General features: G+C 41.7%; 1 protein-coding gene across 9 annotated transcripts in view; it reads right to left on the bottom strand.

Moving 5' to 3' along the window:
• The window catches only part of PTPRT (protein tyrosine phosphatase receptor type T), a 1,110,571-nt gene that overhangs the window by 680,201 nt on the left and 413,404 nt on the right, over positions 1-16,966 (bottom strand). For all 9 annotated transcript variants that reach the window (XM_055373001.2, XM_019017483.4, XM_019017481.4 and 6 more), the window contains exon 5: positions 10,533-10,648. In XM_055373001.2, coding sequence (XP_055228976.1) covers positions 10,533-10,648 — 116 coding nt within the window. The remainder of the gene's footprint in view (positions 1-10,532; positions 10,649-16,966) is intronic.

Genomic DNA, 16,966 nt, shown 5'->3' on the forward strand with positions numbered 1-16,966 from the left:
AAACAGAAAATGAGAGAGTGTGGAAGGTATAATTTCTGCCCGGAGGAATTTATAGGCTGGATTAAGATTGTAAAAACAGTAGAAAGAGTAAAACATAAACACTAAGTCTCGAGCATTGAAATAGTATACTTCATGGAGGAAAATAGGTCTGGCATGGAGACAGAAATGCTCTTAGAAAAATCTAGAGCTATGGTTCTCAAACCATGGTCCCCAGACAGGCTGCACTAACATCCCCTGGGAAATTGTTAAAAATGTGAATTCTCAGGCCAAGCACGGTGGCTGACGCCTGTAATCCCAGCACTTTGGGAGGCCGAGGCAGGTGGACCACCTGAGGTAGGGAGTTCAAGACCAGCCTGACCAACATGGAGAAACCCCATCTCTACTAAAAATACAAAATTAGCCGGGCATGGTGGCGCATGCCTGTAATCCCAGCTGCTCGGGAGGCCGAGGCAGGAGAATCGCTTCAACCCGGGAGGCGGAGGTTAAGGTGAGCCAAGATCGTGCCACTGCACTCCAGCCTGGGCAATAAGAGAGAAATTCCATCTCAAAAAAAAATAAAAAAAATAAAAAAGTGAAATATCTAGCCCCATCTAATAAATTCCCAGACCTAATGAATCAGGAACTTTGGGAATGGGGCCAGGCCATTTTTGTTTTAACAAACCTTCCTGGGGATTCCAATGTCTGATAAAGTGTGAGATAAGTCCTACTAGTAATTCCTATTTAATGAATAAGGAAACTGAGGCAGAGAGCCGTCAAGCAATATGGCTTTTAGTAGTACTTCTCAGACTACAGCATACAAACCACCTGGGGATCTTGTTAAAAATGCACATCTTGATTCAGAAGGCCTGTGATGGGGATTGGAATTCTTCAGGTCTTGCTGATGCTGCTGGTCCATGAACCTTACTAGGAGGAACAAAACCTGATATCCCTTTGCTGAGGGGCTGAGTTAGGATTGGACCCAGGTGATCTGATACCAGACACTGAGACATTAATCACATCACACATCTGCCACCTAGTACTAAACAGTACACAGCTACACTTAGCAACTCTGTGAAAGTAGGGTAGAGAGTGCAGTGTTCCAGAAACTTACTTTGTTTGTTCAAAGAATATCTAATGATAACTTGCAGAAAATGACTGCTTCACAGAAAACAGTTTTGGAAATGCTGTGATAGAAGCCCAGATGCCTAGCTTTCTGGAAATCTTGGAAGACCTTAAGTCAGAAATATATATGTAAGAAGGAACAGAGTATCTTCCTATATTCTTCGCTATCAGATTCTTTTAATGTATTATTAAGTTATGGCATACCTGGTATACTATTAGGTGGTGGTGAGGTTTCCTTATCCCCACTCTTTCAGACTAGAACAGTAGTTCCTAAATTTTAATGTGCATCAGAATCACCTAGAGGGTAATTTAGGAGGTCTGGGGTGAGGCTGGATAATTAGCATTTCTAATTGGTTCCCTGGTGATGCTAATTCTGCTGACTTTACCCTGGGTCTCAAGGACTTAAAAGCTGATGTCCTCTTAAGTCCCTTAATGGAAAGCAAGGGGCCAAATAATACCACAGAACACATGAATGGAAAAATTCCTTAAATCTAAGACCACGTCCTGAGGATGAGCAACTGGTCACTGCACCAACAGTGCCCAGCTAAGAGGCGAGAGTTGTGGCCCCCAAATCCAACCCATACTCTATTGGCAGAGCCAGGAGTTCTGACTACAGCCATGAGTCCTTACTGAGACCCCTTGGAGGGTGGTCACTTTTGTGCTTTGCCCGAGGGCTCTATCTGCATATCAAGCTACATATCTATGGAGCTGCATCTGCCCAGAAGGTGAACCCCTTTTTTTCCAATTCATCCATACAGGAGGGATACATGTTCTAAATTGAAGAAAGGCATTTTACAGCCTAATCGGTGGTTCTGCTTAATCCCATTTTATGTTTATGTTTCTCTGATTATGTTGCCTTTGAAATCTCTCTTTTTCTTTCCCCTTTTTCAACTGCTTGCCTTGCTCTTTAAAAACAACTCAAATTCCAACTTCCCTTGGCTTACTTTGTTTTATGTGGATAAGTCGGCTTGGTTTGAGAGCACACACTCCTTGGAAGAACAGGAGCTGTAATAGCTACACTTTAATGTTCTGTCCCCAGCACAAGTGCATCCTTCCACCCCCAGGCAAGACCCCTCTATTTTCAGGAACCACCTAAAGAGGAAGGCAAGAGTTGCACCTGATGCCACAGAGAGTACTGTTTTCCTACCGTCTGATTATCTATCAAGGTTTCTGTAATGGCCTTGCCATTTTGCAATTCCCCATCCACTCTCCTTTAGTGTCATGACATTATTTCCTTCACAAAGAGGTAAGACAAGACTACAAAAATGGCTGTCATTATTTCAGAAAGAGCAGGAAGCCTTAAAATTGACTTGTAATTGGCAGAAGTGGAAACAGTACTGTCTTTAATAAAAGGAAACCATTTCTGGTTTTGCACAACAGATACTATGCCTGGTTTACAAAAGATATTCTAATGCAGGATCCTGGAAGCCTTCAGTGTGTTGGTTTGAACTTCTGGCATCAAAATAAAAAAAAAATAAAGATAAAAATATAAAAATAAAACAAAATAAAATTAGGCCCAGCATTTCCAGCTGTAATTTGTTCCAATTGCTCCAGGAATTTCCTGGCCAGAAAATATTTAGGTGAAATTCCCACAATTCACTTGTAATGCATATTCTTTTCACTTCTAGTCACCCTGCTGCCACGGCATGACATTTGGAAACTTGCTAAAATCTAGCCCATTGATTCTCTTAAGATCACATTTGTACCTTTTTGGCAGTCTCTAAAGAAATAGCTTTTGATTATTCTTTATTAAAAGTCAGAAGAAATAGAAGTAGACATAAATCATTTTTGATTAGCTGTGCTGAAACCCTTCCAAGAGCCCTCTATGTACGTGGCTGACTGCTCATTTTGGGTTGATTTCTGGGTTTAGAACTCCTGCAAAGAGTCAGGAGGGACCTGGCATAAGTCCCACAGGGCTTGGTGGGGGGACAAAGGAAACTAATGAGAACATGAAACTTATGCTGCTTGCTGTGTGGTGAATAACAAAGTTCTTTGTCTCTGACCCAAAAGTCTCATGTCTTCTGCCAGCATCTATGAAACTGTGGCAGTCTACCTTGTGAGCCTCCAAATAAGGTAAAATCTTAGGCCTTTCATAGTTATTGATAGACAGTTTCAAGTGGGCAGTAAGATTTTTGTGGAGGGAGCAGTCAGTATCATCAAATCTGAAAAGAGAAGTATAAGGCCTGAGATGCACCCTTTGGCTATAGCAATGAGGAAAGCACTGGGGACATTTACAAGGGCCACTCCTTGGAAGAGGTGGCACTGAAGAAAGCCTCATTCCAAGTGTAGACATCACATTTAAAGAATGTGGCTAGGAAGGGGATAAGAGAATTAAGAAGGCAACTAGGGGGTGGGGAGGCAATTCAAAAATAATTCCAAGGGCATTTTATTTCATTGATCTCATGTAGATTTGAGAAATTAAAATATACTTAAGTATCTAGTTCAGCGGCCAACAAATTTAGAAGTGTATAAATATATGCCAAATAAAGAAATCTGTTTTTAAATAGAAAGCCTCCTGTATAGAAGGAAAGGCTGGAGTGTAACCCAAGGTGACAGGGCCATGAGGTAGGCATGGAAGAATGAGCCCAGGACTGAGAGAAAGGACCTATGTTTCTTCACACCATGCTTCTGCTGCTCACTGCCTGTGTAATTCCGAGGATGTCATCTACCCATCTAAGGCTCAGTCTCCTCACCTATAAACAGGGCTACAATCACATCTAACTGAAAGACTGGTTATGAGAATTAAATACATCCTATGTGTAAGCACTTAGTAAACATCAGCTGTTATACATAGTATCATTACATTATCATCATTGCTTAGTTGCAGCGTGACCACTAGATTATCAACAGAAATGCCACACAGAAGGGATGCCTGGTTCAGATGCAGGCAGGTAGGAGGAGGAGCTGGTCCCCAGAACACTCACAGCCTCAGAGGCCAGCAGCAGCCCTGCAGGAGCAAGGAAACAGGTTTACTGGGCGAACCGGCTGCAGTAAAGACTGATGCGCCTCCTCAGCTCATCAACCCTGTTGCAGCTGCTGCAGTGCAGGCAGGAACCTTTTCCTACGAGATTCAGATCTGCTCCCAGTCCAGTGAACGCAATTTGTCTGAAAACATACACTGTCCCTACAGAGATCTGCACAGGGCGTTTGGACACATGGCTTCATTTCTGAGACTCTTCAAATGTTATTTGTCATAAAAACCCCTCGTGGAGTGAATCCTTTGTAGGGAGGCCTGAGAGTCAGCTCCATGGTGGGGCTGACAGACTCTGCTTGGGAGTCCCTGAGTAATTCAAGGAAAGAGCCCCATCTGCCATGATCCTTGATAAAGACAGGAGGACACACATAAAATATTTCTAAACATGCTTCTGGATGAGTAGTGTCTGATGGTGATGATGGGGGTGTGGGAAAAACCTGTGTCCTCACTGTTGGAATTAGCTATGCCAAAGCCAGCAAAGGCTTCTTTGTATACTAGGAGTATTCTGTAACTGGGAAAAAGTGACCATTTTTCTTTTTTTAATAGCATTTTGCTTATGTTAGTTTCCTGTATTCATCTTAGAATATTTGGATAAAACAGAAAAGAATAGCGATGAAAATAAAAAGCATCATAATCTATTATTACAATCAAGTGTCTTAATACATGTTTCATGGAGTTATAGGAGTGTGTATGTATATACATATGTATATACAGATTATATATATTTATATATTATGTATATGAGCATGTATATGTGTATATATTTTTTCATAAAGCTTAATTTTATGACTCTATAACTCATCCTTTTCACTTACATGTTATGAAAATGTTAAATATACTTCTAAAATCTGATATTTAATGGTACCATTCCCTCATTTACTTAATCAGTCTCTTTTGCTGAAAATTTAGGTTCTTTCCAGCCTTTTGTCCTACTGAACACAATTGCAGATACATTTTTGTCCCCATCTCTAGATATTTCCTTAGGTAAATTTCCATAAGTAAATTTACTCATTAGAAAAATATGCATATTTAAGGCTTTGGATATCAACTGCCTAATTATCTTGCAGAAAAGATGTACACATTTACATTTGCTCTGTGCTACACTTATAATTATGTTGGTATAGTCCCACCTAGTTGTATCCTGAATGTCATTTTTTAAATGGACTCCACAAAACTGTAGACCACTTTGTTTAGTGGCTATTCCCCTTGGAATGCACACCATCTCCTTGCTTGAAAAATTGCTTGCAAAGTTACACGTCTGGATTCCTCAGGCCAATGTATCACATAAGGAATAAGCAAGTTGTGACTGAGCCCCTTCCACCACAGACCATGGCATCATACACTTCACCTCAAGGAGAAATGATCCCAGGACAAGAAGAACTTGCTATAATTTTTTACTAGCCTTCTATCATCCTTTTCCCTGATTCACTACAATTGTTCTAGGCTCATGTGTTTGCATTTCTGCATCGGTCCTGTCCATTGATTCTCATGTAGAACTTGTACTATAATTCCACAAAAGCCAGCACCGGCAGATGAGGTCTTCTAAAGACATATAAAGTTTCCAGAGGGGTGCAAAACAGGGGCATTGGCTGGTCCTCCTTTTAACTTATTAATTTATGATCCAAAACCACTTAAGGAAAAGCAAGCTATAAAGTCCCACTCTACAGAAAAGAAGGCCCGCATTCCACCACACAGGCAACAGGGATTAATCTCAAACTATGAATCCACTGGCTCCTTTCTAACCACTGCCAGAAAGAAGCGCCACCGACATACCTGCTATGCTGGAAACAACATCTTTATTTCCCTGAATTACAACTGGCTGAGTTGAAAAGTTACCACTTTCAGTGACTTAGTGAAATTCCTCAGCATATCTCAGAAGCTACAGCAGGAAGTAGCACTGCTAAACAGTAGACCTGCTGTAGCTGTCTTATAGAGACTCTTTTGGCCATGATGTGCCTGTTTCATTTGCTTTGGAAATTCTCAGGCTAAGTCACCCCAACCTTATTATATGAGGCAGAACAACAGCGAGAGTGCCAGCCACTCCTCTAGTGCTTGGACACATCTGAAGAAACATCTCAGGAGAAACTGGCCACTGCCTTGGCCTGTCTTGGATGGTGGCTGTGATCATCTCTGGGGTGGCAGGTGTGTTGATAGGTGCCTTCTTTTTGTAGAAAGATGTTAACCTATGTGATGGTTAATTTTATGAGTCAACTTGACTGTAACAGAGTACCCAAATTAAACAGTATGTCTGGGTGTGTCTGTGAGGGTGTCTGGATGAGATGAGCATTTGAATCAGTGGACTCAGTAAAGTACATGGCCCTCCCCAGCGTGAATGGGCACCATCCAGTCTTTGGAAGAATAGAACAGAAAAGCAGGGGAAGAAGAGTTTGCCCCTTTGCCTCCTCCCTGACTGCTTGAGTTGGAATAATGGTCTTCTCCTGAACTTGGACTAGAATTACACCACTGCCATTCCTGGATCTCTAGCTCGCAGATGGCAGATCATGAGACTTCTCAGTCTCCACAGTCACATGAGCCAATTCCTGTACTAAGTCCTTTCCTTCCACATAGGAAGGACATAATATATATGGAAGGAAAAGACTTACTATGGATGGAAGTGTTTACATCTATAAGGAAACACTTATTAAAAAAACTATATATACACAAATATATATTAATATATACTTACATATAAATATTTTCCTTAATATATTTAATAAATTTTTATAATATATATTTTATAAAATATATATTTTCTTTAATGAGTGCTATATAAAGATTATATATATTTTTTATATATACATATATTTTAAACATATAAATATATTACATATAATTATATATTTTTATATTTTATATATGTTATATTATATATTATAACATAATTTGTTATATGTATAACACAATTATACATAACTTAGGATAACATATAATTACATATAATTATGTTATATGATATATATTATAACATACTATATATTATATATGAAAATATATAAAATTATACACACACACACACACACACACACACACACACACACACACACACTGCTTCTCTGGAGAACCCTGACTAATACAGCCTACTTCCAATTACCTTATTGCACATAAGCCTGGATTTAACTAGCCACACAGGCATTTGTCAGATGGCACGATATAAACTGTGTACCTCCCAATATTTTCTGAAATGCAGATGAGACAGACAATATTTAGGGAAGTTTCCTTGAAAAAATAGTTACTGAATCTATTCACTTACCAGATACGTTTCAAGTGCCCCAGGATGGAGACAGATTGGCAGAGAGCAGGGGACTCTGCCATATCCTTTTGCCCACTTCACCCCTCTCTCCCCCTTCTCCTCCCCAGACTGCTTTCTCACAGCCATCATGATGTGAAACAGGCCTGTGAAACTCACTTGTGTGCCCTCAGTAAGACTGTGGTGGGGAACATTGTTCATTGCATCATACAGTGTTTTCTTTACAGGGACTCCTGGGAACAATTCCTGTCTGGCTTCTGTGTGAACAACAGGTAGAATTTTCCTGAGCAATTGGTTTTTGTTTATCTCACAGACATTGTGAACTGTGTATCTGACAAGTTTCCTTTATTCCACTAGTGGCTACAAAGCTGCGGGCTCTGTGTGTGACCCACCAGTTAGTAACGTGTGCAGAAATGCGGTTTTCGCATTATTACCAGCTCTGTGTATTTTCTCCTTCTATCTGGTGTTGTCCCACTTTTAATTTATGATATCTTGTCATGTTTTATGTCCCATTGAAAGCCACCTGGAAGATGTTTTGTGAAATAAGATTTGGTTTACATTGAAAAGGAGATAAGATGTGGAAGAGCTCCATGTCATGTGTTTCCATCTGTTTTCTTCAAATATTCAATTATGATCTCCTTTAACATCCTCCCACTGACAAACCCAAGGATCAGGGCATGCAACTAAGAACTGCCGCAATAACAATCATAAAATAATTGGAAAACCCAAACAAAGTTGCTGAAAATATTGTGATGGTCCTGCCTCATTCTCATGACCCAGCTGAGGCAATGCCATTGAAATCACACAGCTTCTTGGCAGCCTAATACACTTGAACACTAATTGTAATGAAAAAAGTAAATAACACTACCGAATACTGAGGTGACATGTGGAGGTTTCTTATGCTCTCCTGTGCTCTGTAAGCAACCCTGGGAAGCAGAAAGAACAGGTATTTCACGCTGCTGTGCTGCTATTTGCACTCTGCTTGCTGCTAAGTGGCAAGGAAGAACTGTTGGCCCCTAGATGGGCTCTTTATGCCCAAGGATTTTCTAACCACAGGAAATGGCTTAAATTCAAGAAAAGAAGTGACAACATGAACTTCCAACAAAGTGTGTGGAGAGACAGCTAGGCAAAGGAACACATGAAAATATGTTCAGTATCATCAGTCCTCTAAGAAATGTAAATTAAAACTATAACGTGCTCCCATTACACACCTATTGAAATGCTAAAATTAAAAAGACTGACCATACTGAGTGCTGGTGAGGATATGGAGCAACTAGAACTTTCATAGACTGCTGGTAGGAATGTAAAATGGTACAACCATTTTTTCAAACAGCTCGTTGTTCTTTAAAGTTAAACACATATCTACCAGATGACCCTGCCATTCCGCTTCTAATTCACTTTCATACCCAAGAGAAATGAAAGAATATGTCCCTACGAAGACTCACACATGCAGGCTCCCAGCAACTTCTTTGTAATAGCCAGAAACTGCCAACAACCCAACAGGTATCCATCAACAGGTAGATGGATAAACAAATAGTAGTATATCCATTCTATGAAATATTTCTTAGCAAAAGTAAGAAATATTGTTACACACAACAACATAAGTAATCCTCAGAATAATTATGTAGGAAAGAAGGGTACATACTGCATGCTTCCATTTATATAAAATTCTAGAACATGTAAGCTAATACATACTGTCAGAAAGCAGATTGGTGGTTGCTTGTGACAAACGGGAGTGGGGAAGTCAGAAGGAAGTGATTACACATGGGGACGGAACTTTGGATGTCATGCAAATACTCAATATCTTGATTGTGGTAATAGTTTCACATGTAAACATACAAAACTTATCAAATTATATACTTTAAACATCACACCTCAATTATACCTCAATATAGCTAGTTACAAATAATTTTTTGAGAAGGAGTTTCAATCTGGTTGCCCAGGCTGGAGGGCAGTGGTGCGATCTCAGTTCACTGCAACCTCCGCCTCCTGGGTTCAAGTGATTCTCCTGCCTCAGCCTCCCAAGTAGCTGGGATTACAGGCACTCACCACCACGCCCAGCTAATTTTTCTATAGAAATAATTATTTTCATGTTAAATCACCACAGCCACATGTAGTTAGTGGTTCCTGCACTGAACAGCATGGCTCCAACTTCTGTGCTGCCCCAAAAACTTGCTATTTGTGTTAGTATTAATGGAAGTATGCTAATGTTATAACAAGTTACGTTTTAGTTCTATGTGTCACCCTGTGTCCTAACCCCCACTCAAAGAGATCCTTTCTCATCTTTCTTGGAAAGTAGGATGAATGAGCAGAAATAACAGGGAGGCAAATTCAAGCTTAAAACACTTCCCTGATGGACTTTACTAACGGACTTATTTAACCAAAGAATAGACAGATTGCTCATTTTAGTGAAAAATCCCCATAAAAAGCGACTCTCTAATTTTACCCAGATGTACTAGTGAATCACTGGATATCCAAGAACCTTCCAGTTAAGATTACATGACAACCACATACCAAGAACCTAAGCTATTCCATCTGCCTTAGCCCTAGTAATCTGCAATTAAAAGACAAAGTTTGTTAGAGGATAGTTGGAAAAGGTCATAGTTACAAATTCTAGTTCTGGAAGTTTTAGGTTTTGGTCTCGGTTTCTGCATGTATAAAATGGTTATACCAATGCCTGACTAGCAGAACTGTAGTTAAGATTTAACAAGATCATAGATGCAGGGCACCATCAGAGAAACAGAAGTACTTTAAAAATATCCCTTCCCTGTACACACCAAACCATTCATCATAGCACACACTTTCTTCCCTTATCAAGGGATAAGACAGCATCGTTAGCCCAAGCTGCCCCATTTCGTAAACTCACACCATTTTGCAAATTCTGGTTAGAGCAGAAAATTCCGCAGGGGTTTGGGCCATGAGACACATCCCACCAGACAAGTCCCAGGCCTAACCGCCTGACCCCAGGAAACTCCTCACTTATCAGCGACTGACCACACCACCCACCCCATCTCACAAGCCCAGACCTCTCCTGCCTGGACCTATAATTACCCCAGTTTGTAAGCAAGGGTGGGCTCCGGTGCTAGCTGGTGTCCCCCTCCGCATGTCTTTGTTCAATACACTTGTGTTGCCATAGAGCTGCTTCCTTCCATTCCTTCTTTTCCCTTTCTCATCCTAACGAGTCTGAGCAGAGGCTTCTCTCATGCTTACCTGGAGCCAAAGCTTGTCATGCTGAGACCACTTCCCACCAGCAATGCACTGAAATGTGGCATTCTGCCCCACATTCACCTCCACGTTTTGGAGTCGCAGAAAATGAGGTGCTTTTCCTAAGAGAGAAACCAAAGAACACAAGAGAATGAGATTCAACAGCCTGCACCACTTCCCTATTGGTGGATGGCAGCTCAGGATGGGCACTGGGCAGGGTGGAACTGGCACTTAAGAAGTAGCCTGGCTCAGTCAAGATTTCATTGATCACTTATTATAAGTCTGGCACTGTTCGAACTTTACACACAGAATCTCACTGAAACCTCACAAAAATCCATGAAGTGGGCAGTATCCCCATTTCACAGATCAGAAAATTAAGGCTCTGAGGGTTTACGTCATCATTTGGCACAGACACATATCCAGAGGGGGAGGGAACCAGGACGTGAATTTAGATCTGTGTCCCATTACTAGCTGCTATGCAATGCTGCTCTGTGAAATTGGCACAAACATGCCTAGAATACACCCAAACTGATCGTTGCTTCTGGGGCTGGCATTGCACAAAAGGTGAAACTACGACACTGAAAGTTAAAAGAAAAATTGGGGGGCAGGAGGGGTGTATTCACCATAGATGATGCTTCCCTGTAGCCTGAAGAAGCAAAATAAGAAAGCTGAAGGGAAGCACCTTTGGGCCTGATACCTGCACACTTGGCCTGGGTGACGATGTTGATGAGGAAGATGATGAGGAAGACAAAGAGCGGAAGAGGGAGGAAAAGGGAAGGAAAGCACTAGTAGCTGTCATTCTTAGCGCTTGCCATGTGATAAGTACCACATGCAGTGTCTCTCTGCAGTAACTCACTTAACCCAATGCGGTCAGTAGTGTTATTTTCTCTATTTCACAGTGAATGAACTGAGGCACAGAGAACTCTAGAAACATGCCCAATGTCACAAGACCCCAGAGTCTTACTCTGTGATGGTGCTTTCTGAGCATGAGGGGGAGCGTTGATTCTAGGGACTGGACATAACAGGGAAAGGGTCTTTCAAATGAAAATCAGAGTGTGTATGAGCAGACAATCTTCAGATTAAGTCTATGTTTTATATTGGGTAAACTGGTTTCATCTCTTTCCTTTTTTGTGGAGAAGGGTCCTCACCTACCTGCACTCTACAAATAATAACAACAGTAACAGCTCTCCATTGGCTGATAAATTGTATCTAGAAGAATTGGTTTCTTCATTGAGGCACAATGAAGGATCTCTATGTCATCAATCAAATCAGTGATGAACTGGGATCACCCCCAGAATGGAAACAAATGGAGGGTTAGGAGAGGATCAAGGAGGTTTAACAGGAGGCTCTGGCCATCTTTCTAGAGGGAGTCAAATACAGAGAGACAAATAGTAACAATAATGTCATTTACTGAGAGCTCCTACAATGCCAGGTACTATGATAAATGCTTTGCATGCTCTATCTAATTTAACTTCATGACGTTCCTATAAAGCAGACACAATTATGATTTCCCTGTTAGGCAGAAATCAAGGCTCAGCAAGTTTAATGTGTTGAAAGCTACACAGCACTAGTGAAAGACAGAAACAAAATTCAATCCAGGTCCACTTTAGCCCCAAACTCAGCATGTAACAAGCAGCTATGCTCCCTTGCCTCCTGGGCACTGGGAATGAGGATGGTGTCTCCAGATAGACTCCAGGGTCTGCAGAAGGGGCTCCCAGTCAGGGCTGTGCTGATGGTTCAGGTTTCTTTCCATGCTCCCAAATATTTTATCCAAAGTGACCCCTTTCCTTGCTATTTTTCCTTGATTTGAACTATTTTGTCTACCAATCTGTGTCAGCACCTATAAAGCTCAGCAAAAGCCAAGAATCTTGGAACAATTAGGCAGACTTGTTGGGAGAGCACTGGGCAGCGTGGAATTGGTGCTTGAGAAGTGGCCTGGCTCAGTGAAGAGTTCATTGATCGCTTACGATGAGTCTGACACTGTTTGTAGAACTTTACACGTCATATATCACTGAAACCCCCAAAAAATCCAGGAAGTGGGCAGTATCCCCATTTCCCCAATGTACTTTTACTCAGGTTTTTAAACTAATGACAGCAGCTCAGAGACCCCTCAGGCTACCTTTGAGCCACCATGGCTGGTGTGGTGTCAAGGACCCAAGGCCCAGGGAAAACCACCTCTATGGGCTTTTCAGAGTTGACAATTCCTGCATCTAGTCAACTTGACAAATGCCATGCTGCTCTGATTGTCTGAAATTGTTTCCTTTTGGCTCTCCCGTATAATTTTATGAAGTTATTTTTGGAACTATCAGTTCAAATCAATTCTTGAAGTGGGAATAGAGTGAACCTTGGAAGCCTGTTCATGCCACAGGCTTAAAGGGGGAGTGAACACATCCACCCCAGGTGGGGAGGGAGTGCAGAGTCTTAGCTCCAATGCTGGGAAACTCTGTGTTTGGTTTTACAAAGAAATGCTCTTCCCTTACCCTTCGAGAAAATGGTTTAACCTCTGGGATATGTACAATTAGCAATGAATCTTTTCTGGATCAATGTCCCCAGCATGCCTCTGACTCCTCTGCACTTCTTCCTTCTCAGCAACAGACCTTTTGCCTTGATTCTTTCATCTTCAATTCCTCTTCTTCCCTTCCTTCTAGGTTCAGTGGTAGAGAGTTTAGATGTTTAATGGCTCCTGGTGTGAATATTCTGGGGAAATACTGGCAATTTACAGCAGAGATAATGAACGCATGCACCCACAAGAGCCAGTTATGTAAATTAATAAAGTCATTCAGCTGTAAAACAAAACAAAAATACCACTTCCTTGCCCCATCTTTTACTTTCCCACTTTTGATAGAGACTTGAGAAAAATAAAGATTTCTTTATACAAGAAAAGCAATGTTGCAAGCACAATAACTGGTATCCACCAGTAGCCTCAGCACTGGGGAGACAATAAGGAGTGGTGAGGACTGGAGGGAACTGGAGAGAGACTCTGCGTCCCACTGAAAGGGGGCAGCTCCTACTTAAATTCAGCAGAGGAAGGCCAGGCATGCATGCTTTGTATAGGGGTGTCAAACATCTGATTTCCCCAGGCCAGTAAGAAATCCAGACTTTATATGAAATCTCTCACTCTAAACTCAACATGTTATTAAAACACAGTACAGGCTCAACAAAACATGTGTACATGCAGGCTCTATCAATCTGCGGTCCCTGATATGTACCTCTTACGAAAGTCATCTGCAACAATTTCCACTAGCCAGTCTCACCCGATCCAGCCCCATACATTCAGGGATGCCCCCACCACTCCATGCGGTACGCGGTGGGCATCACATGAAGGCCAACCCCAAGTACAGTTCCCAGCACAGGAGCTGATCTAGGCCACCCTCTTCTTGCTCAAGACCCTTGTCTCTGCTCCTTGGGGCTCTGGGTCATCCTTGGCTCATGACAGGCAGTGCTCTCTGGGGATTGTTCTTATGTGGGGGGCCTGTTGGGTCCTCTTCCCTGCGTTCCTGGCCTCTCTGACCCTCCTTTTTCCATGCCCCCAAACGGCCTGCTCATCAGCCGCAAGCTCTCTCAACTGTCACCTTCCCCCAGCATCTGATGCTCTGGGAGAGAACTTATATTCCAAGAGCTTCAACTCAGTCATCTTCAGCCAAACATGGTTGACCTTGGTACCCAGGTCAGCCATCGGCTCGTGGTTCTAAGCATTTCCTACTCACTCCACACTGAGACCCAATTTCCCCCAGATGGGATGCCGCTGAATGGGCTTAACAGAAGACTGGCTGTGCATTTGGGGCAAAAATGCCTTGACGTTGGTGACATTTAGACTCCTGCAGATGTCAGTGCAGCATCTGAAGACATATTATTGTGCCCTTTATCTTGCTCTTTAAACCTGACAGTGCTCAGTAGGAAGCCACACAATTGTGGAGAAAGCCCAGTACGCACATTAGAAACATGTTGCAGATGCTCTGTGGGCTGGGGGACACGGCCCCACAAGATTGTGAGGGAGAAAGAAAAGTCAACTTAGAAGCTAGAAACTTTGAAATGGAGGGGAAAAATCATACTGACATTTATCTTACACAGTTATAACTGCCTTGGCCCTGCTAATGGCTAACACTGAGAAACAGCAGCAGAGGGTAACTAAGGCTAGAATACTTTTAGAATAACACAAAAAATGTTAAATGGGCTATAAAATATAGATGAGAGGCTTCCATTTGTAAGAGAAAATAATTTCCTTTGAGTATTATGCCTGTCTTTTGGTTACTGTTTTGGGAGCTTGGAGGCGATTATCTACAGTTCTAATTTCAGTGCCTATCAATTGGAGATACAATTGCAAATCAGTCACTCGCTCCCTGGAACTTTTGGAATATTTAGTGGAATCACTTATTGATAAACTCTGACCATATGTTAATAGAAAATATGTTTTAGAGGACAGAAGGGGAGAATTAAAAAGACTTTATGTCCACTGGCTTTTTTTGAATTGAATGCATGTATTTCAATATAGTTAAATTTTTAACCATCTATGAGTGAAGTCATAAATTCTAAGACTGGAGGCTGGGGAAAAGCACCTTTAGTCTAAAGGAGAGTTCAGAAATTACTATCCACTTGCATGACGGTAATCCCTGTAAGCAGTCCCTGGGGCCCACAGGGCCCCTCACAAGGCAGCCTGCTCAGTTCTTCCCAGGCTCTCACAACCTTGCTTAAGCTACAAATCTGTGAGTGTACCATCTCCGATGCCTGACTCCTAATCCAATTTATCAAATGAGACCAGTTGGCTCTGCCTCCTAAATGGATCGCTAATCTCTGCACCTCTATCCACCTCTATGCTCTATGTTTCTTCATTGTCCTGCTCATCATTTGTCATGGTCTGAACTGTGTCTCCCCCAGATTTATCTCTTGATATATGACCCCAACCCCCAGTATCTCAAATGTTCCTATTTTTAGCAGCAGGGCCTTTAAAGATGTGATTAAATTAAAATGAGGCCTTTAGGGAAACCCCTAATCCAATCCAATCTGACAAGTATTCTCAACAGAGGAGGACACTTGAATGCACGGAGAGACACCAAAGGACTGTAAGTACAGAGGAATGACCATGTGAAGCCTCAGCAAGAAGGCAGCCACCTGCAAGCAAAGAAAGAGCCTCAGGAGAAACTATCGTGGCCAACACCTTGACCTTGGACTGCCAGCCTCCAGAACTGTGAGAAAATAAAATACATTTAAGTTGCTTAAGCCATCCAGTCTGAGGGGTTTTGTTATAGCAGCTTTAGCAAACTAACGCACTGTCTGTGCATATAATTATATAATCATATCATATATAATTATATATGATATGATTATATAATTATAAATGTATATATGATAAATGTAAATTATATAATTATATGATTATATAATTATTTATATATTATAACTCACATTTATATAATATATACTTCTATATAATGCTTGTACAATTATATAATATATAGATTATAATAATATAATCATATAATTACTTTATTTGTTTTTCTTCAGCTTCCTTCACTTCAATAGAAGTCCATGAAGACAGACAGTCAATATGTCTTTCTCACTCCCACAAACCCAGAATGGTGCCTGACATGGAGCTCACGCTCAGTAAATACTTGTTCGATGATGAATGGATGTCTCTTAGTCACCCTGGTGCAGGCCACCACCACCTCTTGCATGGCTCCAGAACTTTCTTCCTCCTAGGTCTCCCGACATCTTCTCTATGGTCCTCCAACACAGAGCAGCCCAAGTGACCCTTCTCCAGCAGCACTCCCTGCAGCAGAGCCTCCCTGCCCTTAAACAAACATTTAAACTACTCACGATGCTGCCCAAGGTCCAGGCTTTCCTGCCCAACATTTGCCCTGACCACCTTCTCCTGTGCCCTGTAGGCTCAGGACATGCTGGCAGCATCAAGCCAACTCCGTGTGCAGGACCTCTGCAACCACTGTCTCCTCTGTCTGAAGCACCCCTCCCCCAAATCACTAGACTGTGAACTCCCTCCTGTGATTTGAGTCCCAGCTCAGGTCACATTTTCAAAGATGTCTCCTCTGATCACTATATCCAAGAAGCCCTCCCGTATCCCAGACACCCACACTTATTATATCCACTATTATTTTCACTATCTGAAATTTCTGGTTACTTAATATTAGTTACTGATTTAGTGCCTTTCTTTCCATTGGCTCTTCTGCTAATCAAACACCATGAGTACAAGGACCTAACCTTTCTTAGTCACTTAAGTATCACTGTGCCTAGGAAAGTTCTTAACACATAGCTGATGTACAATAATTTACTTGCTGAAAGAAAGAATAAAAACCTGGGCTAGGTATGGACTGAGCACTGGTCCTTAGGAAAGGGACTTTGCTAGGCCCTACTCAACTCCACATGATTCGTGAGCTGTGGATATACCTCAGGCATTATACACATTGCCAGTATTTGTCCATATAGTT

This window comes from Gorilla gorilla, chromosome 21, assembly GCF_029281585.2.
Source record: "Gorilla gorilla gorilla isolate KB3781 chromosome 21, NHGRI_mGorGor1-v2.1_pri, whole genome shotgun sequence".
NCBI lineage: Eukaryota > Metazoa > Chordata > Mammalia > Primates > Hominidae > Gorilla > Gorilla gorilla.